At 41.1% G+C, this 27973-nt stretch overlaps 1 protein-coding gene across 1 annotated transcript; it reads left to right on the top strand.

Annotated features, from left to right (window-relative positions):
- Positions 1–269: 269 nt before the first annotated feature.
- Positions 270–24079, top strand: LOC128413384 (deleted in malignant brain tumors 1 protein-like). The gene is made up of 15 exons (XM_053387424.1): positions 270–381; positions 1239–1395; positions 1762–1964; positions 2883–3194; positions 8071–8221; positions 8547–8740; positions 10120–10428; positions 11393–11410; positions 13330–13362; positions 15282–15441; positions 16388–16608; positions 17975–18147; positions 19043–19431; positions 21908–22185; positions 23326–24079. Exons 1-15 carry the CDS (start codon positions 270–272, stop codon positions 23481–23483), a joined length of 2868 nt encoding a protein of 955 aa, XP_053243399.1. The 3' UTR covers positions 23484–24079.
- Positions 24080–27973: the final 3894 nt, after the last annotated feature.

The following is a 27973-nucleotide window of genomic DNA, read 5'->3' as shown; positions in this document are numbered from 1 at the left end:
CTGGCCTCTGAAATGAAAGAGGGGGCCTGAATTCCAATACATCCAATACCACCCCCAGCCTACCTCTGTGCTACTGCAGCTGAAAGAACCACAAGTGGCATCTCTACCTGTTCCTTTGCTGGCAGAGTTCTTCTCAACTAATGAGAAGCATCTCCACCCCATCCTAACTCTCTCCAGTCAGTGGATCAGGGGGTTGAGTAGGTAAAACAAACAAACAAAGGTACTGTGGCATATTTGTATTTACCAGGCTGTGTACTGTTGTAGGTAGAATGGCAAAGGGGACTTTTGCCATGTTGAGGGTAGGCAAAGGGGCACGTCACATTCTATTTCCTCCTATGCTTGATTGGGTGTCAGTGGTGTTGCCCTGGAGGCTAGAGAAATGTATGTTGGTGTTATACTATATTAATTGTAGTAGTACCATTATTTTGGTTGGGTGGGTTGTAGAAATCTTTATTATGCTAACATTTCATTGATGTTAGTGGTTGCTGGCATCGGTGGTCCCACCAGATTGGTCTAGCAGTCCTCTCACTTTGAACAGATCTTCAGTAGGGCTTATTGTGGCAATCCTCAAATCTATAACAGAGTTGACCCACTGGTGTGGGTAGAACTTTTCATGAGTAAGCTATCTGAAGGCTGGGAGTTCATTTATATCTTTTGAAATAAATGTGATAAAAAGCAATATCTTAGTTGTTCTGGCTCAATTAGCTTATTTATTTGTAAGAGAACTTAGCTTCTGTTCCTTCAATATGACTTTTAAAAGTCATTGAAATGTATCTAATAACTCATTCTGAGAGTAGACCCCAGTAGTTGTTGACGGGTTAGCCATGTTCACTTGACCCCTTGTCACTATGGCTTACCAGGAGTGGTGAGATGGCAGTGGGATGGATGTGGTGCAAGCACAGTGGCAGAGCTAATCCAGCACTACTGCCATTGTGTTTGCTCTTCATCAACTTTGCCGTGGCCTCACTCCTTCCAGTAAACCACAGTGATGTGAATCAATGATTCCTGACAGGAAGTCAGGAAAGCCAGGCCACTCCACCCTGCTGACCACTATTGGTAGACCCACTGAAATCAATGGACTAAAGGTAGTTAAAACTAAATTCATTGATTTATGAGTATGACCCAGTTGTTCTGTTTTGAGTTCTATGTCTTAGTTGGACATAACCCAAACCCAGTGAGAAGCATCTGTAACTATATGGCAGTCTGTTCAGAAATATGATTTCACTTTTTTGTTGCAGTCTTAGTGGCCTCTGTTTGTGGTGGTCATCTCTATGAGCCATCTGGGAAAATCACTAGTCCAAATTATCCTGTTGTATACCCAAATAATGCACACTGTGTTTGGGAAATCCATGCTGAAGGTTATTCCTACATAAATCTCATCTTTGAGTATCTTAAGTAAGTGGCAGTATTTTTAGGATTGTGTTGCCCTGTGTGATCTTTAAAAATGATTTTGTCTGCATGCCTGCTTTTCTGTTTGTTGTCAAATTGGCTTTGCATGTTAACAATAAACTATATGCTATTTCTGAGCTTGCCAAGTTGTGTGTGGACCCAATATTAAATCATTTACTTGTATTCTAAAGACTTGGCTCAGACCTTAAAAAAAGGCTCACTCCATAAGTGTGAATACATAACAAATAGTGTACCAAAATTTGCTGACCTGGGTCTACAAGTCCCAATTTCAAGTGGATTTTAACTTTTTGTGTTTTATAGTTACAAGCGAAATATCACCCTACTCAGTGGTTTCTAACTTTATATCCACAGACTGGAGCCACGTAATCACTGCTCTTATGATTATGTTGAAATCTATGATGGGCCAGCGTATGTAGCTCCTTTGCTAGGAAGAATTTGCATTTGGGAGCACCAATCATATATTTCTAAGTCAAATACATTGTCTGTTGTGTTTTCAAGTGACACTAGTTCTCAAAACCCTGGATTTTTGGCTATTTATTTTTCTATTCCACAAGGTAAGATCTCACCAAAGAGAACATAATTCAGGACCATGCTGCTTTACTTTAGTGCAATTTTTCAAGTCCATACCTGCAACCGAATTAAATAGGCTATGCTTGCATTGCTGTATCCCAAATTGTCATTCAGGGCCATCCTAAAAAATATTGATGTGTGCATGGGAACTCCATTATTTAATTTTCTCTCTCCCATGGTTAAACAGGGAAGAAGCAATTTAAACTACTCAATGGTTTATCTATTTGGCAGTTGCATCTTCTGCAGAGAAAGGTAGAAACAAACTAGTGGCAAGATACATATGCTCTCTCATGTGTTCTGTGTATATAAATTACTTGAGTCTCAGTCCAGATTTTGTACAACATTTATTAGTGGCTGCTTCTGCTTTTGTTTGTTCATTTAAGTACTTTATCTGAAGAACTTTCAATTGCCAAAGAGCAATACATTGACCAAAAATTTAATTTACTCCCCCCCATTTTGAACTTAGCCACTAATTCTCATTTGCATATGCTGTCTTCTTCCAGAGTTACCAGAGATCTAGTTTGTTCCAAATGTTGTACAATATATATTGTAAATCTTGTTACTATGCTTTTTCTTGTATAGAAATAAACTGTTGTACACCCACATGTTATTGAATATATTATGTATAAAACTCTGGAAGAGACAAGTTCTCTCATGTGGCTACATATATTTATTTACAGGCACATGGTACATTAAAAGCACATGCTTTGCCCCAAAGAATCCTGGGAGCTCTGTAAGGAGTAAACTACATTCTCAGGATTCTCTGAGAGAAACCACATGCTTTAAATGTAAGGTATGAACACAGCCATAGAGAGGTATCTATAGGTATGTAAACTGGCTGCTGTTTAAGAAACAGGAAACAGGCTGCTCTTTACCAAGTTGTTTCCTGTTGTCTTTCGAAGACGTGCCCTTAAGACTGGTGAATGGATCATACAGCTGTGAGGGACGCGTTGAACTCTATTACAAAGGAGAATGGGGAACAGTTTGTGGTGATTACTGGGACATAGCCGATGCCCAGGTTGTGTGCTGGCAGCTTGGATGTGGAGAAGCCATTTCAGCCCCAAGAAAAGCCTATTTTGGCCAAGGCTCGGGACCTATTCTCCTTGATGATGTGAACTGTAGAGGAAATGAGTCTAACCTGTGGGACTGCCGTAGCCTAGGGTGGCATGTTCATAACTGTGGCCACAGTGAAGATGCAAGTGTCACCTGTGCAGGTATTTTCTGACCTTGTTTCTTGCATGTAGCACAAAAGCAGGATAATTGAATCATGCATGGCATGCCTCCTCTTCCCTCCTGAAATGCAACAAGCTTAAGTCCTATTTGAATCAATTGTCTATGTTGCTGAAGTGCAGAACTGCTTGCTTTGGAATTTATCCTGTTCATAATGCCGGTTCGAATTAATTGTACATAATTGTTCCAAATTTGGAATCTATCAGCGTGCCCCCAGCCTTTCTTTCAAGTCCATAATATCCAGCCACATAATCTTGCACTTAGAGAATATCATATGTTGCTAAAGCCCTGTACAACAGCACAGATATAGCACACATGAAATCCCAGATTCAAACAATGGATGTGGATCCCAGTAGATACAGGAGTCGCATCACATGGCCTCATATCACACAGCGCATTGGCCTAACCAATCAGAGGATGTGGAGCATGAACCTATAATTTCATTTAGGAAAGTGTTTGGCTCTCACATATGTCGAGATTCATGTAATTTTGCCCAATCCCTTCATCCCACCAAGGCTTGCTATACGTCAGGAAAATTCCTGACATATCCTGGTTTGGGGGTTTAAAAATGGCGTCTGGGGAGAATTTTGCCGAATTGGAAAAATGTTTCTGTTCCGAAAAGAAGCTCAATAATTTTGGTGGTTTCCTAAAAAAAAAAAAAAAGTTCAACAATTTTAGGGTCTTCAACAACTTTGGGGGGGGGGAGTGTGTGTCAGGAATTTTACTTTTTGAAATATGGCAACCCTATCCCACATAACTTCTGGCTGCATGCTCATTTGTTTGTCGGCACGTTCTGGTTATTTCTGTATAAGACATTCCATTGTTCATTCCTGCACTTCCAATGCTTGATTTATTATCATACTAGCAGTAATGAGGAGAAGTAGGACAGTTGTGAGCTGTTGAGGCCACCTTATTGTCCTCTCCAGTTCTCTGATGGCAAGGCTCAAGCCATGCGGGGTGGAAAATCCCAGCTTCTCTGCCAATGTGTATGACTCTTGAAGCAGCTGAGGTGAGTAAAAGAGAGGTGAGGGTTTCTGCTATCACAGCTGGAGTAACAGTTGTATAGCCTCCAAAGTGGTGGGAATTCTGACAGCTTTATAAAGACAGGGGCTGCCAAGCTTCCATCTTGTACAAGATCTCATAACAGACACAACTCTCCCTCTTGTTGCATCTGAAAGGTGAGCACTGTTGTAGTTCAGTCTGTCATGCCCTCTCTGCAAGCTGCAGATGCATGGGGAAGGGAATTTTGGGCAACCCCACAGTGGAAGAGCTGGATTCTCACTGGCCACCGCTGGTCTAGCAGCAAGTCTTACTTGTCATCCACCTTGCAATGGGAGTTGACATATCTTAGCCTGTGCATTTGCTGGATTATTGCTTGGTTGTCTTTGAAGAGATAGAGGGGACAGTAATCCGTAATGGACACCCTCTGTGAAAGATCATTTCTGTGCCAAATGCTGGGTAGTTACAATTGAAAGCAAGGGACAGTTGCAAGCTTAATGCTCTTTCAATCATCGTGTCTGAACCCCCCCCCCAAATTAATGGTTCCTCTAATGTCTTTGTTGCAGTACTATAGATAATGTTGATGATAGTTAATGCAATCAGGAAGACAATACTTACCAATATACACACCCCTTATAGAGCCATGACTAGGGGGGACTAGCCAGGTTTTTTGCCCTGGGTGAAGCCTCCGGAGGGCTGTCATTGAGGCTGTGTGTGTGCACACACGCATGTGTGTGTGTGTGTAAATGCGCATGGGGTGCGTGTGCCAAACTGGGACTTTGATCCGGATGAAATAAAGCCTAGTTTCACTCCTGCTCCTTATGTGGAAAAGAACTGGAAACAGTTATTATATGACTTGTTTCTTGCCCAGACTGAGATATCATTACCAGGGGGGGGGGGGGGAGAGACCTGAGTGTTTCGTGAGTGGGAATGGAGTATCTAGGGATTACCCACTAAGCTGGGTATGTTTTCTATCGCCTTTACATGGGTAGAGTGGTTTAGTCATGCTGGCCACATGACCCGGAAAGCTGTCTGAAAAGTGAGATGAGTGCCACAACTCCATAGTTGCCTTTGACTGGACGTTACCGTCTAGGGGTCCTTTACATTTACCTTTTTTACTCAGGTGGTGCCGTGGTCTAAACCACTGAGCCTCTTGGGCTTGCCGATCAGAAGGTTGGTGGTTCGAATCCCCACGATGAAGTGAGCTCCTGTTGCTCGGTCCTAGCTCCTCCCAACCTAGCAGTTCAAAAGCACACCAGTGCAAGTAGATAAATAGGTACCGCTGTGGCAGGAAGGTAAACAGTGCGCTCTGGTTTCTGTCATGGTGTTCCGTTGTGCCAGAAGCGGCTTAGTCATGATGGCCACATGACCCAGAAGGCTGTCTGTGGACAAACACTGGCTCCCTCAGCCTGAAAGTGGAGATGAGCACCAGTACCCCAAAGTCGCCTTTGACTGGACTTAACCGTCCAGGGCTCCTTTGCCTTTTACCTACCTTTTTTTACTGTCTGTGCAGTGTTCATTTTGGTGTGTCTTTGTGCAAAGTACCCTTTCACCAGAGTGATCCAATCACCAAAATTCCCCCAGTGTGCTTTTAAATTATCCCGGCAGGCAATGTAGTCCAAACACTGTTTTCAGGAATGGTAGGGAGGAGTGTGAAGCATTGCCATAGCCAGCAGCAGAAGTTATGTGACTGCAGAAGTCTGCAAAACACACCCTTCTGACTGTTTTGCTATATTGTATATATCATTCTCCCCAACTCTATTCCCCCCCTCTAATCTGTTTCTCTCTGATATTTGCCTTCCCCGACCAGTTTCTCTGTTCTCAACAACTCCCTCCCTCTTTCTCTCTCCGCTGAATATTATTAAATGTACATATTAGTATTAGAAAAAGATATCTTTAACTTATATGTTGTGTTTGCAAATGGATATCATAAACTTTATACTCCAGCAGAAGATAATTTGCAGTAAGTGCAAATTATGCTCTTTCTGTCTCTTTCTAAATGTTACCTCAGTAGTTTTCAAACTTTTTTCTCTACACCACAACTTTCAGAATAAAAATTTGCTCGGGCCACACCATTTTTTTTATTAATAAGAAATACATTGGAAAACAAAAAGAAACAACTCCTAGCATTGCTAGGAGAACAAAGCAACTTTATAATATGATCTTCAGAAATCCAGAGAGTCTAGTCTCCTCACCATTACATAGAAACCTTTCTCTTTCCTGAGCTTGAGCTTTCATATTTGTTAGAGTTGAAAATCACTGTTTACAGCACTATGTCATGGAGAATTGTCAGTGCAGTTCTCCAGCATGCTGAATGGTGATCCTGGATCACAATTAGGATGGTTGTCCGTATCACTTGATGCTCTTGCTCTCATTTTGAAAAGATACTGTATTTTTCCACGTATAAGGCACCCCCATGTATAAGGTTCCACAACAGAAAAAGTAACAGCCAGTAATTAATTTTTCATTTTCATTTAAAACATAAATAAATCTGCTACAATTCCAAATAAACCAGAGATTTATTCACCAGCTCCATCTAAAAAAGGGGTCCATATTGTTGTTTCAGAGATTCAGATGTTGCATCTATCATTCAAACATATGCAACCATGAACTCTTAAATCCGAGATGGGGAACTTTTGATATTCCAGATGTTATTGGACTGTGACTCCCAATACTCCTGGCCATTTGCATGCTGGCTGGGGCTGATGGGACCTGTAGTGCAGCAACATCTGGAGCTCTGCATGCTCTGGCTTGGAGTGCCCTCTTGAGGTTGCTAAGTCAGTTTAGCAAAAAAATATGGAAAGGCATTACAGTGGTACCTCAGTTTGAGAACAGTCCTGTTGATGAACGATTTGGATTACAAACTCCACAAAACCGGAAGTAGTATCCCGGTTTGCGAACTTTACCAGAAGCCGAACAGTGGAAGGGCACCAGTGGTGGGAGGCCTTATTAGGGAAAGCGCGCCTCGATTTAAGAACAGTTTCGGTTTAAGAACAGACTTCCGGAACAGATTAAGATTGTAAACCGAGGTAGCACTGTATTGGGCTCTGTCTATCAGTTATGTCTTTTCTCCTCAAGCCTGTCAAAAGCCCAAGTCTTGACACAATAATTGCCCCCGTCCCTAAATCTGTTGTTTTACACATCTGAGATGCATCGGGCTATGAGTTCATTTTTTTAAAAAAAATAGGCTGATGGATGGACAAAGGTGATTTCTTAGAAATATGAACACCTTCTGATATCTCAATCAGTTCTAATATTTTTCATGTGTGTGTGTGCGCGTGCTCATATATGTCTCTGTGTGGTTCTTTTACCTTATTACAAAGTGGCTTTTAGCAGGAGGGAAGTCTTTCTGCTACTTAAAGTAGTGACTTGGGTTCTCTGAACATTCTGATTGCATTGCTTTGGACAGAACAGCATCATTCCTGGGAGAATTCTTGGGGGGAAAGATCACTGTTTCTATGGTCGGTCTGTGGAGACAGCAATCTTTTTGCCCAAATAATGTCCCTGAGAGTGCCACTACATTGTGACATCGTATCATTCTCAAGGGACGTTCTATCACAGAAAGGCCACATACGATCCCTTTAAATAATCCTGGGAACTGTAGTTTGTTAAGTTTGCTAGGAATTATAGCTCTGAGGGAGAGAAATGATAGTTCATATGATTCTTGGGGGATGCTTTAAATGTGCTTTAAAAGAGTGGTGTGTATACAGCTGCAGAGGTAACAAGGTTTCCATGCCTCTGTAAAAGAGAGAAACCGATATCATTTACAAATGGGTTCAGGGCAGGCAGGGGCAGTTTGATTATTATGTGTGTAGCATAGATACCTTCACACATTTGATTACATTGTCTTTTATTTCACAGGAAATTATAGTTGTGGTTCTTACCTTCCATCTGGATCAGGATCATTCAGTAGTCCCTTTTATCCAGCACTTTATCCGAACAATGCAAACTGTATATGGACAATAAATACTTGGAATGGCTCACGTATAAACCTCAGAATTGCAAGTATTGAGTAAGTACGAGGAGAACTAAATAGTGCTATAAAACTGCAGCTCATTTAAATGTGGACTTTCCTGTGCTCACTTCATCATATTGTATAAGTTTACTATTATAATTGGGAAGCATGACGATGAACATATCTGTTGAGTATTCATGTGCCCTACTTTACAGAGGTCAGCCCTGTATTGAAGGAGCTGTCAGAGGAGAGTCCTCAGTCTGAAGACACTGAATTGATCTTGTATGGTTCGGTGGCTACTGAATCTCTGTCATAGTTAATTGATATACTAAGTTTATATGTTGAGTTGTATGTTCATGCAGGTTTCTTGTTTTTATTCCAGGGCAGAATGCCCCTTTGATTATATTGAGATCTATGATGGATATATCTACTCACGTTCCCTAGGAAGATTTTGTAATGGTTCCCAACGAACATTTTTTTCTACATCAAATGTTCTCACCGTGGTGTTTCGCAGTGACAGTAGCGTAACAAATCATGGTTTTATTGCTAACTACTCTTCGGTTTATGCGGGATACGGTGAGTGTGTGTGTGTGTATTAAATTGAACTCAAGTTGAATGACTAAATGGAGTAATAGTTTGTCATTGTGTACATTCATCAGGCCCCATGCTGAATGTACACAAAATCCTTCCAAGAAGAGGGGATTGCGCACATTTCCTGATCAATATACACAACCCCCAACAAGACTGAGAATGTGCAAATCTTGGCTAAATTTTGTACATTCTTTGGTCATCTACATATCTCAATGGTAGTTTGCACTTTATTTGAGCTACATGCACATTTTTCAGTCAGTATGCATTGTCCCATTTTTTCCTCTGTCTCTTGTTCAGAAGCATGTAATCTGCTCTCTTCTGACCCACTACCTAATCTTCTATGCCCACAACATACCCCCCCCACTGCTCAGCTAAACACCCAGCTGAAGAGGGGGCTTCAGATAAACATGATTTATTATTACTCTTTATTAAATATATATCCCACCCTTCTTCCAAAGGAGCTCTTTCCCCCCTGAAGTCCAGCCTCCTTTTAACCAGCTGAGCAGCACATGGGGGAATGCATGTAGTGAAAAATTATACATCTTTGCTCACCCCAGAGGCGTAGCAAGGGTTGCCATTGCCCTGGGCACAGTTTTTCCCAGGGTGCATTTTGTTCCTCATACCACCCTGCCAGTCCCATGCTGCTTTGCCATTGTGGCAGGGCATCAGGAGGATGCATCAAGCATGTGCCCTTCCAATCAGACCAATTAGGCTGATTGGAAGGCTGCATGCCTGCCCTGGTGTGTCCTCCTCACATCACCCTCCATGCTCTGCTCCCTGTCTGTGCGCCCAGATACTGCTGCCTCATCCTCCCACAATTCTGATGGAAATTCTCCCCCCTCTGGTGCCACTATTAAGCTGAAGAAAAGCCTTAATAGCAGAACTTCTACCGTTATTTAAAACCGCTACTTTCCCTCTACCTCTCCGTGTGTGTCTCTTCTTGCTTCCATGCCACACCACTGCTGTTGTGCAACCTGCCTTTGCTTTTGCTCCCCTATCCCATTCTGACATTGTGAAAACCCAGGATTGTGATACAATACTACAAATTCTCCAATGGGGGCTGAATGGTGACGGTCTTACATTTTTGTCTACTATATATTTTGGAAAGTAGTTTGTCTGTCCATTTGTCTGTTTGTTCTCTATCTGTTGGGATGTCTCTTGATTTCCTCTCTGTGTTTTCAGCGTTCGGGAGCCGAAACGTTCCAAAATGGAGCCGTTTATGAACTGAGGTTTGACTGTATTAGGGAATTTTATAAATCCCTTTAGCAGGCTCTTGCTGAGACTTGAATTCTGCAGTATCTGTTACCAAAAATGACTGTGAATGCTCATGAATGATCCACATACTTTTGGTGTCCCCATCCCAGATCTCCGACTGGTGAATGGACGTCATGGCTGCGAGGGCCGTGTCGAAATTGGTTCTTACAATGGAACATGGGGAACTGTTTGTGATGATTCGTGGAACCTGGTGGACGCAGGTGTGGTGTGTAGACAACTTGGATGTGGACAGGCTGTGTCAGCCCCAGTAGCGGCATATTTCGGTGAAGGCTCTGGACCCATTCTTCTGGATGATGTTTATTGTAATGGAAATGAGCGCCACCTTTGGGAATGCTCTAACAGAGGCTGGGGGTCCCACAACTGCCGCCACAATGAGGATGCTGGTGTCATCTGTTCAGGTGACTTCTGATTTTGTCATACATATTGTCTTATATTAGCATATTTTAATCAGTTTGAGCATCTAGGTTAGGCAGTATATTCACTTTTTAAAATTTTTTGGATTCTCCAATAATTCAGTCCTCCCTAACTATAACTAATAGTAACACTGATTAGTCAGGAGCAAACCAAACTGTTGATCTCCCAAGGTGCTATCAATAAAAACAAAAGTATTGGGCTTCTACAGCAGGAAAGATAGCTACAAACTATGATCTGCAATCTCTGATGAAACCAACACTATTCTGACTTTTGATGTAACTCTGGTCTACTATTTCCAATGAATTACGGGTACTGAGTCTATAGAAGAGAATATAACTCTCATTTACCACTTCCAAGGAACTGGAAGTATACGTCAGGAGCCAAGGGTGCTGTCTTGATAACACAGCACGCAAGTTGTAATTAGCTTGAAGATTTATTGCAACACAATTAGCTGAGCGTCCTAGTCTTACAATTCAGTTGACTCTTCTGGGGAATGCTTCCGGCTTCTGCAGAATATCCTGAACCTATGACCCTTACGTTTCTGGTTTTGTTTTCTGTCTAATACCTTTCCCATTCATCTATTCCTGGGGCTCATGGGGTTAACTACCTCCTCTTCCAGTGAGGAAGTGCTCCCCCTTCTGCCATCCCTAGCTGAACGGAGAATTGCATGCCACATCTCTAGCCTAATCCAAGAATTGTAGGCACGTAACTCGATTTTGTTTTTTGGTTTGTTTTTAAAAGGTGAATTCTTGTTGAGCTGTTGGCAGGCAGAGGAGAAGCGACTTGATTTAGCTCTCTTCTTTTCCTTTACCCAATGACCACTGATCAGAAAGATATTTAATTATACATTTGTTCCAATGAATACTGATATCGCAAATAATTATACTGATCAAACCATTAACACATTTGGGAAACATTCTAAGGTCTCTCTACCTTTTTATTTTTCAGGTGGTCACCTTACAACAGGTAAATGATTTATCTAATAAAAGTTTCCTTATGGCTTTTTTTTTTAGTAGTGAATAACTGCAGCAAGATTAAGGGAAAAGGTAGCAGTGTTGTTGTTGTTGTTGTTTAGTCATTTAGTCGTGTCCGACTTTTCATGACCCCATGGACCAGAGCACGCCAGGCACTCTTGTCTTCCACTGCCTCCCGCAGTTTGGTCAAACTCATGTTCGTAGCTTCGAGAACACCATCCAACCTTCTCATCCTCTGTCGTCCCCTTCTCCTTGTGCCCTCAGTCTTTCCCAACATCAGGGTCTTTTCCAGGGAGTCTTCTCTTCTCATGAGGTGGCCAAAGTATTGGAGCCTCAGCTTCACAATCTGTCCTTCCAGTGAGCACTCAGGGCTGATTTCCTGTTAGTGTATTAAAATATTTAAAAGTATTTAGTCGACTGAAGAGGTGTCCTCAATTCACCTGGCAGAAAATCAAACAAGTACTTATAAAACTTTCAGAGGAGGGCATGGGCAGAGGGGAATTGCTCTCCTTAGCTTCTGTGTCTGACCACCATGGCTACTCCTTGATGGGAAGTGGGATTTGATGGTCAGGGGGTGGGGCTTGTCGATTTCAAAGGTGCCCCCTACCTCCCCACCCTTATCCGAGCACTGAGATCCAGCATAGGAAAGGCATTTTCCTTTCTTTTAAAATAATAATTCTTAGGCAGAGTCTGTTGTGATGTGTAGCCATCATGTATTAAAAAAGCAGGTCGTCCCCCCCCCCCTAGAAACTACTGTTTATTCATCATTTGAAATGTATGCTGATGGAATGAATTAATTCACAATGATTGAATTCACATATGTAGTATGATAGAATGAGATGATATATCGGAGGGGGAGGCAGCATAATGCCTATATGCCATATCTAGACAGCCAAAGGGAAAAGCATTTTTCTTCTATAGGCAAAATACATCTACATCTGCTAAATTAGCAGGTGTGGAAAATGCTTCTTCTGCCTTTTCTCACATGAGCTGCTAATAATACCGGTAATTAATTTACAATCTCTCTTTCACAGCACATAAAGATGCAGGTAGACACCAGAAAGTAGTTAGAACTGTTTGACAGTTTTGATGAATGGTGTCATGAAGTGTATCATTTATACAGTGTTATGAGCTGCTTGGTAGTGTGAGGCGGGGGGATCCCTGTTCAAATTCTGCATTTCCTTTCCATTTCCTAAACAATTCATTCCATTGTCCAACCTTAGACCGAGCATTGTACTGATTTCCTTATAGCTAATTTATATTTGCCTTTCTGGAACTTAGACCCATTAGTCTCCATATTATTAATGGCATTGGCAGTGGGGGAGAAAATATTTAGACATTTCTTAATAGAACAGGTCTTTCAATGGCAATGGATTCTAATCCTTATGAATGAGGTACTTTAGGCAGATCCTGCCACTGCTTCCAATAATGGAAAGAATGACGTTGAAGGTAAACATTCTTCCTATTTGCAAAAGCTTGAAGAGGTTTATATCTGGTCACTTTAAACAAATACAGGAGATGGAGCAATAAATTCAGGCTTCTTCTTGTGTTTTGTAAGCTGCATTTCAAATTAATTTTTAAAGCTGCAAAATGTACCCACAAGATCAAGGAGTATTAACATGAGGAGCATAGATGTAACTCAGCCTTGGCTATTTTTCTGGGACTTACTTTATGTATTTATTTATAGTTATAAAAGTATTCCTGTAGTACCATATCAAGGTGGTGTTCACTGTTAAAACGTATTTTTCAAAAAATACAAAAAATGCAAATAACCATTAAACTTACAGATCAATGTAAAACCAAACAGCTGCAAAGGCCTGTTGGCACAAAACAAGAGATGCCTGAAAGTCAAAAGCTTGAGTCAATTGTTTAAATTGTTCTCTCTCTCTCCTCTTCCCTCTTGATCTTCAGAGAGACCAACTCCTCCATGGTGGCCAAGGACAAGTAAGCTCTAGATTTCTTTACTTCATTTTTTTTTTTTTACATTGCCTTTTTATGATCACTTTTACTTCAGCTTCATTAGCGGTATCTTCATTATCACATGGTCTAACACAGGCATAGGCAAACTCGGCCCTCCAGATGTTTTGGGACTACAACACCCATGATTCCTAGCTAACAGGACCAGTGGATGGGAGTTATAGTCCCAAAACACCTGGAGGGCCAAGTTTGCTTGTGCCTGGTCTAACAAAACAGGACTTGCAGAATACTCTCATGCTGTTCACTTTCAAAACAGATATATAAAGTCATGTGGTACGGTGGTTGTTGTTTATTGCTTTGAGGAGGAGTAAAAATGAGTTAACTCAGCCTCTCTTTCAGGGTTTCTTAGCTACAAGGCTAACATAACAGTGAACTTGAAACATAAAATGAAACATATATAGGGAGAGAATAAAACCTAGTAGCCACAAATTTTAACACCTGATACAAGGTCATGTACAAAAGATCTCCCCATTTCCTTTGCGCAGAGGCGGACAGTTCTGCAATAATATTCCTTTGCGCATGTGGATGTCACCAGCAACAGACAGTGGGGTGGACAAGTACTGCTCAACTTACCACCAGCTGGTTGTGTTGGTGCTGCTTACTGTCAGGAGCTCGTCCTACACTTGAGTAGGACCCTGGTAGAGACACATGCCTGACTGGCATGTTCCCTCCCTCCTGGTCGATCGTTTGGGAGCTTCAAAAGCTTTCTTCTGCCCAAACATCACAGCAACCAATGCCAACAGACACCGGCACACTTAGGGATCCGCAGAGTCTTTGCAGCTTGCATGACAGACCTCAGCAACTCAGCATTTTGGCTAATCTACTTTATTTACATATAAACACACATAGAGCACTGCAACATGTCTCCCTCTCTCTCTACCATCAGACAGCAAAGAGAAAAATAACAAAGGACAATAGTCCCACTTCACAGAACACAGTAACACAAACATCCTGTCTCTGTCACTTCTCACTCTGTGGAGTCAAAACATACACCGTCATGTGATAGACAAAAATCCCATGACTGCAATCATGGAGCAGGAATGCTAACACTTACTGGGATGTTAGAGGAGAAGGAATGAGGTAGTGGCAAGGTTGATGCAAACCCAATACAGTTTTAGTGCCAGTGAGTTTGCAGTGTGCGGACCTCCCCTTCCACCTTCTAGTAAGCAGTAGTGATACAAACAACTGGAGCTCAAGTGAGTGGCACTAAGCCATCCTGCTGTCCATTACTGGGTGTATCCTTTTCACTGGATTGAGCATCCTAGTGGCCATGTGGCCATTCAGAGAGTCCGCGCTTCTCTCTTTAAGATGGCACTGCTAGATAAGTCAAAGTATAGGGTGTCAAAGTCTTCATCTTTAACACTAGGACTGAATACACAACAAAATGCTCTACTGAACCTAAACTCAGTTTTGTGCTTTGTTTCTCTCCAAACAAACCATGAGCAGCAAGTAAGTTTTGCTCCTGGCTTACTACTCAAGGTTTTGAAGGAGGTGGTGGGTGGGAAACCATGAATCCAGGTCTGAACGCAATACTAAGGTAGATCACGGCTTAGCTCCTACCAGTGCAGTTGCATCAGAAGCAGGGGAGGAGTGAAGTGGCCATGATTTTAGGAGTGTGCACAAGTGACTGCACATTCACTAATAAACCATAGCTAAGCTTAACTATGGGTTAAAGTGATGCAGTAACCAAGCAACTACTTCAGAATATTAAGCAGGGTTGAAATAAAAGTCAACTCTGATTGCAACATGTGGCTTTCTCAGTAAGGAACATTGGGTTCTGGGTGTAACAAGCAATTGACCATAGCAAGTTTATAATATTTTCTAGAATTTAACTACTTATATCCCATATGTCTGTAACAAAATGTGTTCTGTGTTTTATTTCTTAGCTCCCTCAACAGATTATACTTGCGGTGGTTTCCTCGCACATTCATCTGGGTCATTTCAAAGTCCGTTTTTTCCATCCAACTACCCAAACAATGCCGAGTGTGTATGGGAAATCCAAGTAGGAAGCAATTCTCGTGTATCACTTACTTTCCAAACACTTCAGTAAGTAAAGCTCTAACATTGCCCATAAGTCAAGGTCTCAAAATGAAACTTATTATTATTATTAATAGCAGCTTTACTAGATAAAACATTACATATAAATTCAAAAAGAGGGTGAGATTATACCTGGGAGGCAAACAATAGATGCCGTTAGGACTATCCAGTGAGTCCATGACTGAACACCAAGCCTTAGATTCTAGGCAAAAGAGCCCACAATGCATTTGCCATTTAAAACACATGGCTTCATCCAAAGAGTTCAAGAAACTGTAGTTTACCCCACACAAAGCTACAGTTTCCAGTACCCTTAACAAACTACAGTTTCCATGATCCTTTGGGGGAAGCCATGTGCCTTATATGTGTCATTTAAATGTATATTGTGAATGTGATTGCTAGCATTTCTAGATCCTTCTATAGTCTAGAATCTATTATCACCCAAAACTGGCTGTCAGTTTCTTTGGTTCCCTATAAGAGTACTATAAGAGCTTTTATACCACGACTGCAGCATATCGTATTTTAGAAAACTGAGGACAAGCTTATTTGATGAAAAAGAAAGGGGGGCAAAGATGTAAGGGTTGAACCCTGCTTGTGACGTAGCATGCTTACAGCCCTACCTTGTAAATCCAGGTGTGTTGTAGGAAAGCTCTTGTTACTTAGTGGTAACATAATAGCACCCAAATGTACTCAGATGCACTCTTTTCTTCCTACTTAACATATTCAAGGGCGTTGTGTTCCACGTCTGAACTGTGATGTGCCATGGCTTAACAAATAAATTCCTGTTTGGTTTTCTATTTCTTTTGTCTGATATCGTTTGTCTAGTATCTGAGCAACTTAACACACCAAAATAAAGTCTGTTATGTGATAGTAGCTTAAAGGAATTGCAAGTGTAGAGACTAATTCATCATGATCAGTGAACATTGCTGTAAAAATCACATTCTTGTTTGCTTTCTAGACTAGAATCATGTAATACACAGAGCTGCCCCTGTGATTATATCGAAATCTATGATGGAACGCTCCATAACTCTCCTTTGCTTGGGAAGATTTGCTCTGGCTATTACCAAACCTTTACATCAACCTTCAATATGTTGACAGTTAGATTTCATAGTGATCATAGTATCACAAACAGAGGGTTTTTTGCAAACTATTACACCATCCCAGCAAATCATAATACAAGTAAGTGCAATTTTGCAATACATTTTTCTTTTACCAGATTGTTGTCATTCAATTTAGTTAAAAAATCACTAATTTTCTTGGTATTGTATTGGTTTTTTCCTGCTGTCACTAAAAAAACCAACTCCATCTTTTTACATTTGGAATCCATAACTTGCATTTGGCTTACATGTGTACCTAGGCACTGCTTAAGTCAGACTCTTCTTAGCTTCAGGAGCAGCAGAGGCAGATTTAGGGGAGCATGACCAACTCACCTGCATAGGGCACCAACTTGAGAGGTTGCCACAGGAGGTGGCATAACAATGACTTAGAATGGAAGGCAAGAAGCGGTGGTGGGGGTGGGCACACCACCAGAGTCCACCACTGGAAACACTCTTCAGGCCATTGTTATATAGCTTACAATGAACAACCACACACCAAATACTTCAACCCCCAGGCTACTTTGCTTACTTAAAAAGAAAATGTATTGATTGCATTGGGAATTAGTTCAAAGTAAATATGTTTAGGGTACAGAGTGAGAGGGGGTGAGGTTGGCACAGTGCAAATGCACTGGCAGAGCCATTCCAGTGCTCCTGGAAGTTTAGGGAAGCTCTTAATGTTTAACAGACTATTGTATTTCAATATTTTGTTGGAAGCTGCCCAGAGTGGCTGGGGAAACCCAGCCAGATGGGCGGGGTATAAATAATAAATTATTCTTATTCTTATTCTTATTACTCCTGTTGGTGCATTTGCATCATGCTGACCTCGCTGCCACTTCAATACCTCTCTATCTCCCAATAGGCAGCAGTGATGGGATGACTGGAGGTCAGGTGATCAGCAGAGCCCTATCGAGCTATCTGCTACTGCTGAGCAATACACGGGTAGCTTTTTGGATGAGAAAAGGGAGATCATGCTCATTTGCCAAGGAAGCCTAGGCTTCTCTAACAGCCCACAGAAGCCCAAGTACACAAAACCATTTATGGCGGTGGGGGTGTGTGTCACAATATTGATATTATGACATCATTGTGACTCCCCTCAGTATCATTCCCCCCATGACATTACAATCTGCATACACTTACTCACACTCTAAAATTTTTAGTTTTAAGTGTTTTAACTGTTTTGTTACAGTCGTAAGAATAAAGTGGGCACTAAAATATATAATTCTCAGATGCCAAAGGCCACGGAAAAGAGGTGTGTCTTCAGCATATGATAGAAACTACATAATAAAAGTGGCAAATAGGAAAAATGTAAGGACATATAGGTCAGGGAACTTTGTGTTACTCTGTACAGTGCAATAAAGATGGATGGCATTGCCTTCATAAAAGGATAATAATGTATTGTCTTGTTTTATTTTAGTGCACTAATACCACATCCTTTCTCTCCTTGCTAGCTCTTCTTTGTGGACCAGAATATATGCAAGCTATAATAAGCAGAAGTTTCCTGACCTCTGCAGGCTATTCTCCATTTGATGTCCACTTGATTGACCCATCCTGCCCACCTATTATCACACCGTATTATGTTATTTTCAACATACGGTACAATGGCTGTCAGACCAGAAGAGACGTATGGAGATTTATATTTGATTTCTATATGCCTGCCTGCCTGCCTTCCTTCCTTCCTTCCTTCCTTCCTTCCTTCCTTCCTTCCTTCCTTCCTTCCTTGTTTAGAAAAACAGGGCTTCAGGAGTTCAACTGGGGCAATGCTAACAAACTGAAACATGTAGTCCAATTCATGTAGATACACAGAAACGGATTTAGGGGAGCATAACAGGTTTATTTGCACTGGCCAAAAAGGCTGTGCAGAGGTTGCTGCAACAATAATTTAGAACGGAAGGAGAGAGGTGTGGGGAGCACTGACTTTTGGCTGCTGAAATTTGAAAGCCCAGAGTCCATCACTTAGATCTTTGTACAACAAATAGTCACATAAGAAAATATTTTTAGTTTGATTTTTAGCATCTGAATAGCCTGGGCTATTCATGTTACATTGGCAGCATGGAAAGGAGCCAGATCACAAGATCCCTTGCTGCAAATGTAGTATGAGTATGGGATGTTCGGGCACCATTAGAAACCCCAATTTGTTCTGTGTTGGGGGTTGCATGGGTCAAGGTAAGAACAGCAATACAGCATATGAGTTAGCTGTCTGTTCAGAGCAGTAAGAGTTAGCTGACACACTTCAAGCTCTCACTGTGGGATAAGTAAGTTGCCATTTTGAAACAACTTAATTCTGAACAACAGTTGATACAAATAATATTTGTATAGAGAATTCAGTAGCGTCCCCAGTGATACCATTGGCTTAGACAAGTATTCCTACATCTTGAAGAGGGAACTTGGTGGTGGGGCTGCTTTGCGCAAAGATAGCATTAAGACTGGTTGCAGCAAATTCTACAGTGCTATGGCAACATCCTTACCTCAGAAATGTATGTTAACCACTGCCCCCCCCCCCCGGATGTTTCAAACAGGCAGATGCTGATACCATTATTTATTCAAACCTGATCACGGCAGCTGCTTCAGGATACATAATTAAAAGGGATAAGGATCTTCACTTCCATGTCAGCTGCAAGATGCTGAAAAACACTTGGATAGAAACAATGTATGTCGCTGGTGGTGTAGAAGAGATAAATGAAACTCGGTATGGACAATACGAAGTCAACATCACATTTTATACCTCCGACTCCTTCTTATATCCAGTCTATGACTCACCTTATGAAGTTGAGCTGAATCAGGAATTATATCTGCAAGTTACTCTTCATAACTCTGACCCAAATCTGGTGCTGTTTCTGGATACATGTAAAGCATCACCCAACTACAATGATTTTACAACTTTGACTTATGATATCATCAAGAATGGGTAAGGATTTTCACCTTATATATTGTCTGTCTGATTAACTGTGTTAATCTTTATTGCTTTTCATTTCTAAGCATATATGTGGTATAAATATTAGATCTCCTTAGGCATGCCATTTTAACCATGTTGTCACTCCAGCCAGAGGCTGCAAAGTAGGAAAGGAAAACAGCCAAATCATCATTGGGACCATTCTAAAATTGACATGCATCCTAATTCATGATCCATTCTGCTGGGAAGGATGGAGCAGTTAGGAGGCAGCAGAGGCATTCCTCTATGCCCCAAACTCGGCCCTCCAGATGTTTTCGGACTACAATTCCCATCATCCCTGACCACTGGTCCTGTTAGCTAGGAATGATGGGAGTTGTAGTCCCAAAACATCTGGAGGGACGAGTCTGGGGATGCCTGCTCTATGCAGAATGGCTGAGATACACAGACAGGGGAGCTATCCTAATGTGCTCACCAATGGCACATGGTGTTGACAGCCTGTTGTGGGTGTTTTTCCTGTCAGTGGTAAAAAGTAAGTCCTCAAAACAGGACAGACTGGTGGCAGAAGGGGTGGAGCTGCTGGATCCTAATCTGGTCCAACAAGTGGAGAGGGGTCTGATCTGGGCCTCTCTGCTACACCAGCCTGCAGCTGGCACAGCAAAAATAAAGAACAATATCGCACCTCCCACTATCTTCCACTCTGCCCAGCTTGAGTGACAGGTCTTCCAATGCAGTGGTGGGTCCACATTTAATGCATTGCAGTAATCCAACCTAGAGGTTGCCAGAACAGGGAAAACAGTAGTTAGGTTGTCCCTGTCTAGATAGGAGTGCAGCTGATGGAAGGTACTCTGTGCCACTGAGGCCACCTGAGCCTCCAGCAACAGCAAAGGATCCAGGAGTACCCCCAAGTTGTGTACCCATTCCTTCTGAGGGAGTGTAATGCTATGAAGAACAGGCAACATCATATCCACCTAGTCTAGTGAACTGACCATGAACAGCACCTCCATCTTATCTGTATTGAGCTTCAGTTTGTTGGTTCTCATACAGTCCATTACCAGGGCAAGGCAACGGTCCAGCACATCCACTGTCTCACCTGCAGATGTAAAGGAGAAGAAGAGATGTGTGTCATCAGCACATCGCTAACAACCTACTCCAAACCCACTCAGCAGTTTTATGTAGATGTTAAACAGCATAGGGGATAAAATTGAACTCTGAGGAACCCTGCTCCAGAGGGCTGAAGATCATTCCCCAAGCATCACCCTCTGGAAACGTCCATTCAAGTAGGACTGGAACCACAGCAAACCAGTGCCATCGACAGCTGCTCCAAAAGGATACTAAACTAGCATACTGATACAGTTTTATAGCAAATTATTGACTAACCGAAGCTTGCATTCTTCACAAACCCTCACTCAGGTTTGATTTGACACCTTCAAGCTTCTAAAACAGCTACATTTAAATTATATTATATTACTATAATAATTTCCTCTGCATGAACCAAGATGTTCCTTGTTCCTTTTAGTATCTTTTGACTCAATATATATTCAGATAATTTGGCATGTGCTGCGTATGGTTACTTTCAGGAAAGTGAAACTTAGAGCTGGTCACCTGTTTTGAAGAGCTGTTATGCAACTGACATAATAAAGGTTACAATTACAGAAGTTTTTGCTTTCCTTGGGAAAGCAAAGCCTTGCAGATTAAAAGGATGGTAAAGAACAGAAATGTGAGTTCACCATATACAGTGGTGCCTCGCAAGACGAAATTAATTCGTTCCGCGAGTTTTTTCATCTTGCGATTTTTTCGTCTTGCGAGGCACGGTATCGGAAAAGTTGTGGAAAAGCTTCAAAAATCACCAAAGTCTTCAAAAACCTCAAAAAAGGCTACCACACCTCGTGCTATGAGTTGCTCCTCGAAGTCAAGTCGCAACTGTATTAACAGTGTTAAGAAAAAGGAAACAAACTTGCAAGACGTTTCCGTCTTGTGAAGCAAGCCCATAGGGAAATACGTCTTGCGAAGCAACTCAAAAAACCAAAAACCCTTTCGTTTTGTGAGTTTTCCGTCTTGCGAGGCATTCGTCTTGCGAGGTACCACTGTATATTCAATACCACCTCAACAGATCATTTACTTACGTATTTTCATAGGGTTGCCATATTTCACATTTTAAATATTTGAGCTTCTTCTCTGCTTAGCTTACTAAGGAAGAACAAGTGGGGGGAAAGTTACCAGTTATGGTGAATGTTTCTGTCAACATGCTTTGTGCAGTTTTAATTCAGAGTGAAAAATCACTGACACCTACTTCAATTTAAGCATGGCAGGCATGCCCTTGGAATCAAGATTATTGATGTTATTCATATTATGTTCAAGTGACACTTGTATGCTTTATTTCAGAACTGTTCAAAGTGCTACTTCTATTTCTTCATTGTTCCACATTAACTATATGATGTGAATTGAATACTAATTAGTGTAAACTAATTTTATTATTTTTCTATTTGTGCAGGTGTGTTAATGATCCTACATATCAGACCTATTATTCCCCAAACAATTATGTTGTTCGGTTTTCCTTCAAAGCCTTTAGCTTCATGTATAAACATCCATCGGTTTACCTGCAGTGCAAACTGGTGGTTTGCAGAGCCTATGATTATTCTTCCCGATGTTCTCAGGGTTGTCTGAATCTGCTTAGATCTAAGAGAGATACAAGCTCCTACGAGGAAAAAATGGATGTTATCATTGGGCCAATTGAACTACAGAAGAATGGCATTAAGAATAGAAATTCTGGTAATTTTGCTTCCCACAGAGTTCTTTAATCTCTTTTAAATACAAATCAATGCCATCCTAGAGTAGGGATAAGGAGGAATGTATTTTAAATGGATTTATGCACAGAATTTGGCAGTTCCAACCTGATTTGAACACTGCATTAAGCACCCACTTATATCTGAATCACTTGTTGCTGTTTTTTTAAAGCCCAATTTATATGCATAATTATATTGAAAAACTCATATATATGAATTAATATATTGTATAATACATTCAAAAGTATTAAGTTTTATGCTGTATTATATTTCTGCAATATCAATTCATATTAGTACATACCTATTTTATGCAGTTGTACTCATAGTTGTGTGCATCTCTTAATGCACTAGTTACCTTAGGAGATTTCTTAGAGTGCATATGCACATAACAATGCATATAATATTGTGCATTATGCTGCTTGTTGAGATTAAGGAGTGAGATGGGAATTAGAAAATTATATATATGGATAAGCATGTCACTGAGATTTTCAGAAAATCTCATCCCTCTTTTAGATCTGTTTCAGGTTGTTGAGGTTAAGGCAGAGCAATTAGTGTTTCCTGTGAGAAAGGGAGAGCTATAGGGGTACAGGATATAAGCTTAAATCATCAATATTACCATCATCCTGGCTAGCACTGTATCAAAGCCCTAAAAATGCTTATAATGTATTTTAGCACTCTCCTCATCTAATAGTACTTCCTCACCTAACCTTGTTACATTACATGCCTTCTTAATGTGGCCTCGTCCATCAGGTGCAGCATTATAATAGCTGTGCCATATGTGCCCTGTGCCCTCCAGCATATTATCTACCCTCCACAGTGGACTCATAGGGTTCAGCTCCCAACAGTCATCCATGCTTCTTCTTTGGCAATCACTCATAGCCAAGTAAGATTGTCTTCCATGAACACAGTTTAGACACGGAGTCCATAAGTGGCTGTGGAGGCCAATTCAGGATCCACATGTCCTTCCACAGTGGAGGAGAGCAATAGTGTGGTCAGGAAAGTTACTGTGCAATTTTTTATTAAAAAATAGTGCTATGGTCCTTTGTCTTCTAGGGAACTAGAATGATGCAATTCCATGACAGTTCAAGCAGATAATGCACCACATCTTTTCTTTTTAATTTTGCAGAGGCAAAACAAGAGCTGCAAGGAAATGCGGACCCTCCTCATGATTTGCATGCACCATACATTGTTGCCGCAGTCGTCTTGGCAGTCGTTGTCATGACTGTCGCAGGATTCATTTTGAAAAATAAATTGAGAAGACCAATTCCATATGTAATAATGTGAGCACTTAAAACCTTGGGACTCAATCCAACACCAAGTCAAGCAAGCTTAAACTCATTCATTTCCATGAGTTTAGGTGCAGCTATTTGTTGGTGGGATTGTGGCCTTGACGGTTGGCAAGAAGAATTTGTATTGAATGTGCATCACTTGAAAAATGCATCCTTATGAAGGGGGTCTCAATAGTCTTGTGATTTTATCTTGATTTTTGCTTTTACATGAAAATACAGAAGCGGGAAAATGTATTGGACACAATCCAGCCATATTAAACTATTGAAAGACCCACTGGTTGCACAGGAGGGGGCTTAAAAATTATGCTTAATTCTTCCATTGGCCTTTTTACTTTTTTACTAGATTTTACACATTGTCATGAATGTATGTAGATGGATGGATTCAGGTTAGACGAGGACCTGAAGTGCAACACAAAATACAAATAAAAATTAATCCCACCAAGTATTCAGAACTCAAGCTATTTTTATGAAATTTCTGCCAAGTTCCTTGAAGCAATATCCAATATTAGTAGTTCAGTGCTGCATTTAGTTAAGAATACCTTTTGTAAATGACATACCACATAAAGTTTTCATTCTGTCAATTTGTATAGCTGTCTAAAATGCTATACAAAAGCTGTCTAACAAGGGCATCTCAACAATTTCTGGTAAAGTGGATAAACCTTCTTAGGATCATATTCAATTGTGCCCCTCCACTCCTTGAGGGCTCTTTCATCCAGCCGAGGATTCCATGAATAGAAGGGCGGGATGGCAATTTTCTAACACACACACACACACACACACACACACACACACACAAACACACAGACACACACACACACACACTTTCTCATCCTGCCTGGACCACCTCTCATCCTGATCCCCTGATCCTCTGGAGTTTTGTAATATTTGAGTTTATTTACAAATGTGCAGGTTAATCATAGATGGAAGCGAAGTGAAACACCCCAACAGATAGACAAAGTCCACTGCCTCACACCAGGACTCTAAGGGAGAGAAACCGATATCCCAGAATGTTGCTAGATTACAGGGGTCAAACACAGCTCTGTTTCTGTGCCTTCTTTGTATGTTTCAAAGCTGCAGTTGATTGTACTTTCCACACACAGGCACCTAGATGGCAAGATCCTTAGTGGTGGGAGCAGCAGGATATCTCCCCCCACCCACCCACCCACTCACCACCTTTCTAACCACTCAGAAAACTTAATGAGAAATAGTTGAACAATTCGTTCCATGGGAAACACATCATTAGACTTTTGTCACTGCTACCAGATCCAAGGTTCTGGTCCAGTAATACCTCAAGAGAACCCACAGGATAGTCCTTTTCACAGAACCCTGGCATGAAACTGGCCATCCCTCTGAAAAGTTTGACAGTATATTTGTCAACTGTGGACTTGTACTTTAGATTACGAAGATCATGTACTTTATAAATAAATGTTAGAAAAGTAGTTCTGCTTACTATGTGTTTACCATTTGGGAAACAGAAGAGATACCTGCCACATGTCAGACCTAGCTCCTGTTAAGGGGTGACGCAAAATGGAAGGAGAAGGAAGTACCACATAACTAAGCTTGCTGATTGCTGCTAATTGCTTCCCTGGTGATCTGACTGGTTTCCCAGTGGTTCTCTACTTTGACTAGAGGTTTGTTGTTTGTAAACAGACTGAATTCCTGACACCCACCAGGTTCCAAGTTTAGGATTTGCGGTGAGCTAAAGTCTTGTACATCCTTCTTCCTCAAAGGATTACACAGCTTAAAATATGACCAGTGAAGAACTGACAAGGGGGAATGTGGGGGGGGGGGGAGAATAATGAACCATTGAAGTATTACGTACTTTAGCTTAAGCCTTTGTATGAGAGATCAAGGGCAGAAGAGGGAAGTCCTAAATATGGTTTGGGAAAGATGCTTATAAGGAAAGAACTAAAAGCTGGGAGTGAAACGGGGCAGCATGAAGCTACTACGGTAGGTAGGGAATTATTTGATTGGTTTATTTATTATCACCGTGTGGGGATGCCATCGGACATTTCAGCCATAAGGATCAAAATGTCTTAGGCTCTCCCTGGAGCAATAGTATTAAAAAATAGTACTTGAGGAATAAAGACCATCAAGGGGGTACTTTACCAAATCAACCAGTAGATTAGGAAACCTGGAGTGAGTGAGTAAACAAGATATCAATCAGGGGATAAAAGCATGATTAAGAAAAGTCATTGGAGATCTGCTCAAGACAACACATTACAAAAGGTCACAATAAGAGGAAAACAGCAAAGGAAAGGTTTTCTTTCTTTCTTTCTGTTGAATTTCCAGTTAAAATATGTATGCATGGATTGCTGCAAAAGTAGTATGAAAATGGTAGAATTTTATAATGGCCAATGCTAAAAAAACCAAAAAGTGGTTTTTAAAAGTTCATCTGCATCCCACAAGTAGATTTGTGTGTGTACTAGTAAACCATATACCTAAACAACATGTGACTACATGGATAAATGCAAGGCACAATTTTGGCCCTGTAGTTCTTAACCAAGCAGGAATGTATCTAATCCTACTTCTGCAAATAGATTGCCTTCATCTAACCATGAAGCCATTTTGCCTGATTAAAGGATGGCTCATTTTATGTGCAGTCTCTTGCTATATCAGCCTCCTCCTTTTTACCACTCTACAGCAAACTCCTTAAAACATACTAACAGCGATGAAAACCAAACTGAATAACCCATGAATACCAACTTGTTCAGGGTAGTTAAAATAAAAAAGGGGATTGTGAGGAGCCCCAAAAGGATTTTCCCAAACTGGGTGAATCAGCAGTAAAATGGCAAATGCAACGCAATGTGAGCAAGTGTACTTTGATGCAAATTGAAGCCAAAATGTATTAATTTCACATATGCGCTCATAGGGTATGAATTAATGGTGCCTGACCAGCTACAATCTTGATGAAGGTGTTGGTGTGAGGCAGCTGTGGAAAAGGCAGATTCCATGCTAGGAATCATTAGGGGATAGGATCATTAGGAATATACAATTCTATGGTACAACCACACTTGGTGTACTGTATACAGTTCTGGTTGTTTTACCTCAAAAATAATATTGTGGAGCTGTAAAAGGTTCAGAAAATGGCAACCAAAATGATTCAAGTGGGTGGAGCAATTCCTCTATGAGGAAATAACTTTTGGTGCTTTTTAGTGTAGAGAAGAGGTGAGAAAGCAGGAGTATGATAGAGGTGTGTTTAGTTCTGCGTGGTGTGAATAAATTGGATAGGGAAATATTTTTCTCTGTCTCAGTATACTAACTTGGGGGTCATCAAATTGAACTGAATGTTGGATGACAAAAAGAACTTCACACAATGCATAGTTAAAGTGTGGTACGAGCAACAGCCATTTTGCATGGGGGCTCCATTCTTGACCCCTGCACACATTGGCAGAACATGCACAAGCCTGCTCTGCCCTGTTATGTCCTGTTCTGCCCCTGCCCTGCCTCTGCCCTGCTCCCACCATGCCACCTTTCCTGGCCACTTCCAGGTGTGTGTGTGTGTGTGTGCGCACGCAGCTGCGCACATGTTGAACACATGTAAAATGGTTGTTGCCTGTATTTGCTCCCACAACAGGCATTAATGGCAAACAAAATGGGAAGGCCTTAAAAGAGGATTAAACCAATTTATGGACGACAAGGCTATCAACAGCTACCAGTCATGTTGGCTGTGTTCTATTTCCACTGGGAATTCAAGGTTGGGGAGGGGGAGAGAACAACTTAAATTCTGCTTGTGGAAATTTAAGGCATCTGGTTGGCTTTTGTGAGAACACAGTGCTGGATTAGACAATCCTTTGGCCTGATCCAGCAGGCTCTTTTAAGGCTCTTTTTTTTCCCCTGGAAGGCTGCTTTTAAAACTGTCACAAGACTACCATTCATGTGAATCAGGAATAAAATAGTTGTTAAATTGTTCTTTGTCTGGCCCTCCCCCTCCCTAAACACTCATTAATGGAATTTTCTTGTAAACTTCCCATGTTTAGAAATGTCATGCTTCTTTGCAGAAATTGTTATTAATAAATATCAGATAGTTTGGTTTGAGGTTTGCTTGAGTAGTTTCCCATTTCCTCCTTGCCACCTGAATTGGCAAAGCCTTGAAATGTCCTTGACCTGCTTGCAACCCCTATTTTTCTTTACTCACCACCCGATTTTCCATTCTTGGCTGTCTCTGCTACTTTATCTTTCACAATGCCTGTTTAAATATGTACTATTGTCTTTGTAGTGCTCAGTACTTGGCTCCAGATACATTATCTTCACACCTTACCTGTTCATTCATTTTGATTATTTTTCAGCATTCACTAGTCTTGACTTTCTACTTGCTTGATCAAATACCCAGAGAATATGTGCAAAAATTCAAAGGCATGGCCTTGAAAATAATTAATGTGGCACAAGCAAATTTGCAAAAAACTATTTATATATATATAAAGTCCCCATGAATGTTCTGGCTTTAAACAGGAGGCAGTCATAAGGAGAAACATCTTCTTGTTG

This window comes from Podarcis raffonei, chromosome 5, assembly GCF_027172205.1.
Source record: "Podarcis raffonei isolate rPodRaf1 chromosome 5, rPodRaf1.pri, whole genome shotgun sequence".
Classification (NCBI taxonomy): Eukaryota; Metazoa; Chordata; class Lepidosauria; order Squamata; family Lacertidae; genus Podarcis; species Podarcis raffonei.
This window is presented reverse-complemented; position numbering and strand designations above follow the sequence as displayed.

Coding starts and splice junctions, on each gene's coding strand:
- LOC128413384 (XM_053387424.1), top strand. CDS start 270: ATGGCAAAGGGGACTTTTGCCATGTTGAGGGTAGGCAAAGGGGCACGT. Junction 3,195..8,070: donor TGCAAGTGTCACCTGTGCAG/GTATTTTCTGAC, acceptor TTTATTTCACAG/GAAATTATAGTTGTGGTTCT. Junction 19,432..21,907: donor TATGATATCATCAAGAATGG/GTAAGGATTTTC, acceptor CTATTTGTGCAG/GTGTGTTAATGATCCTACAT.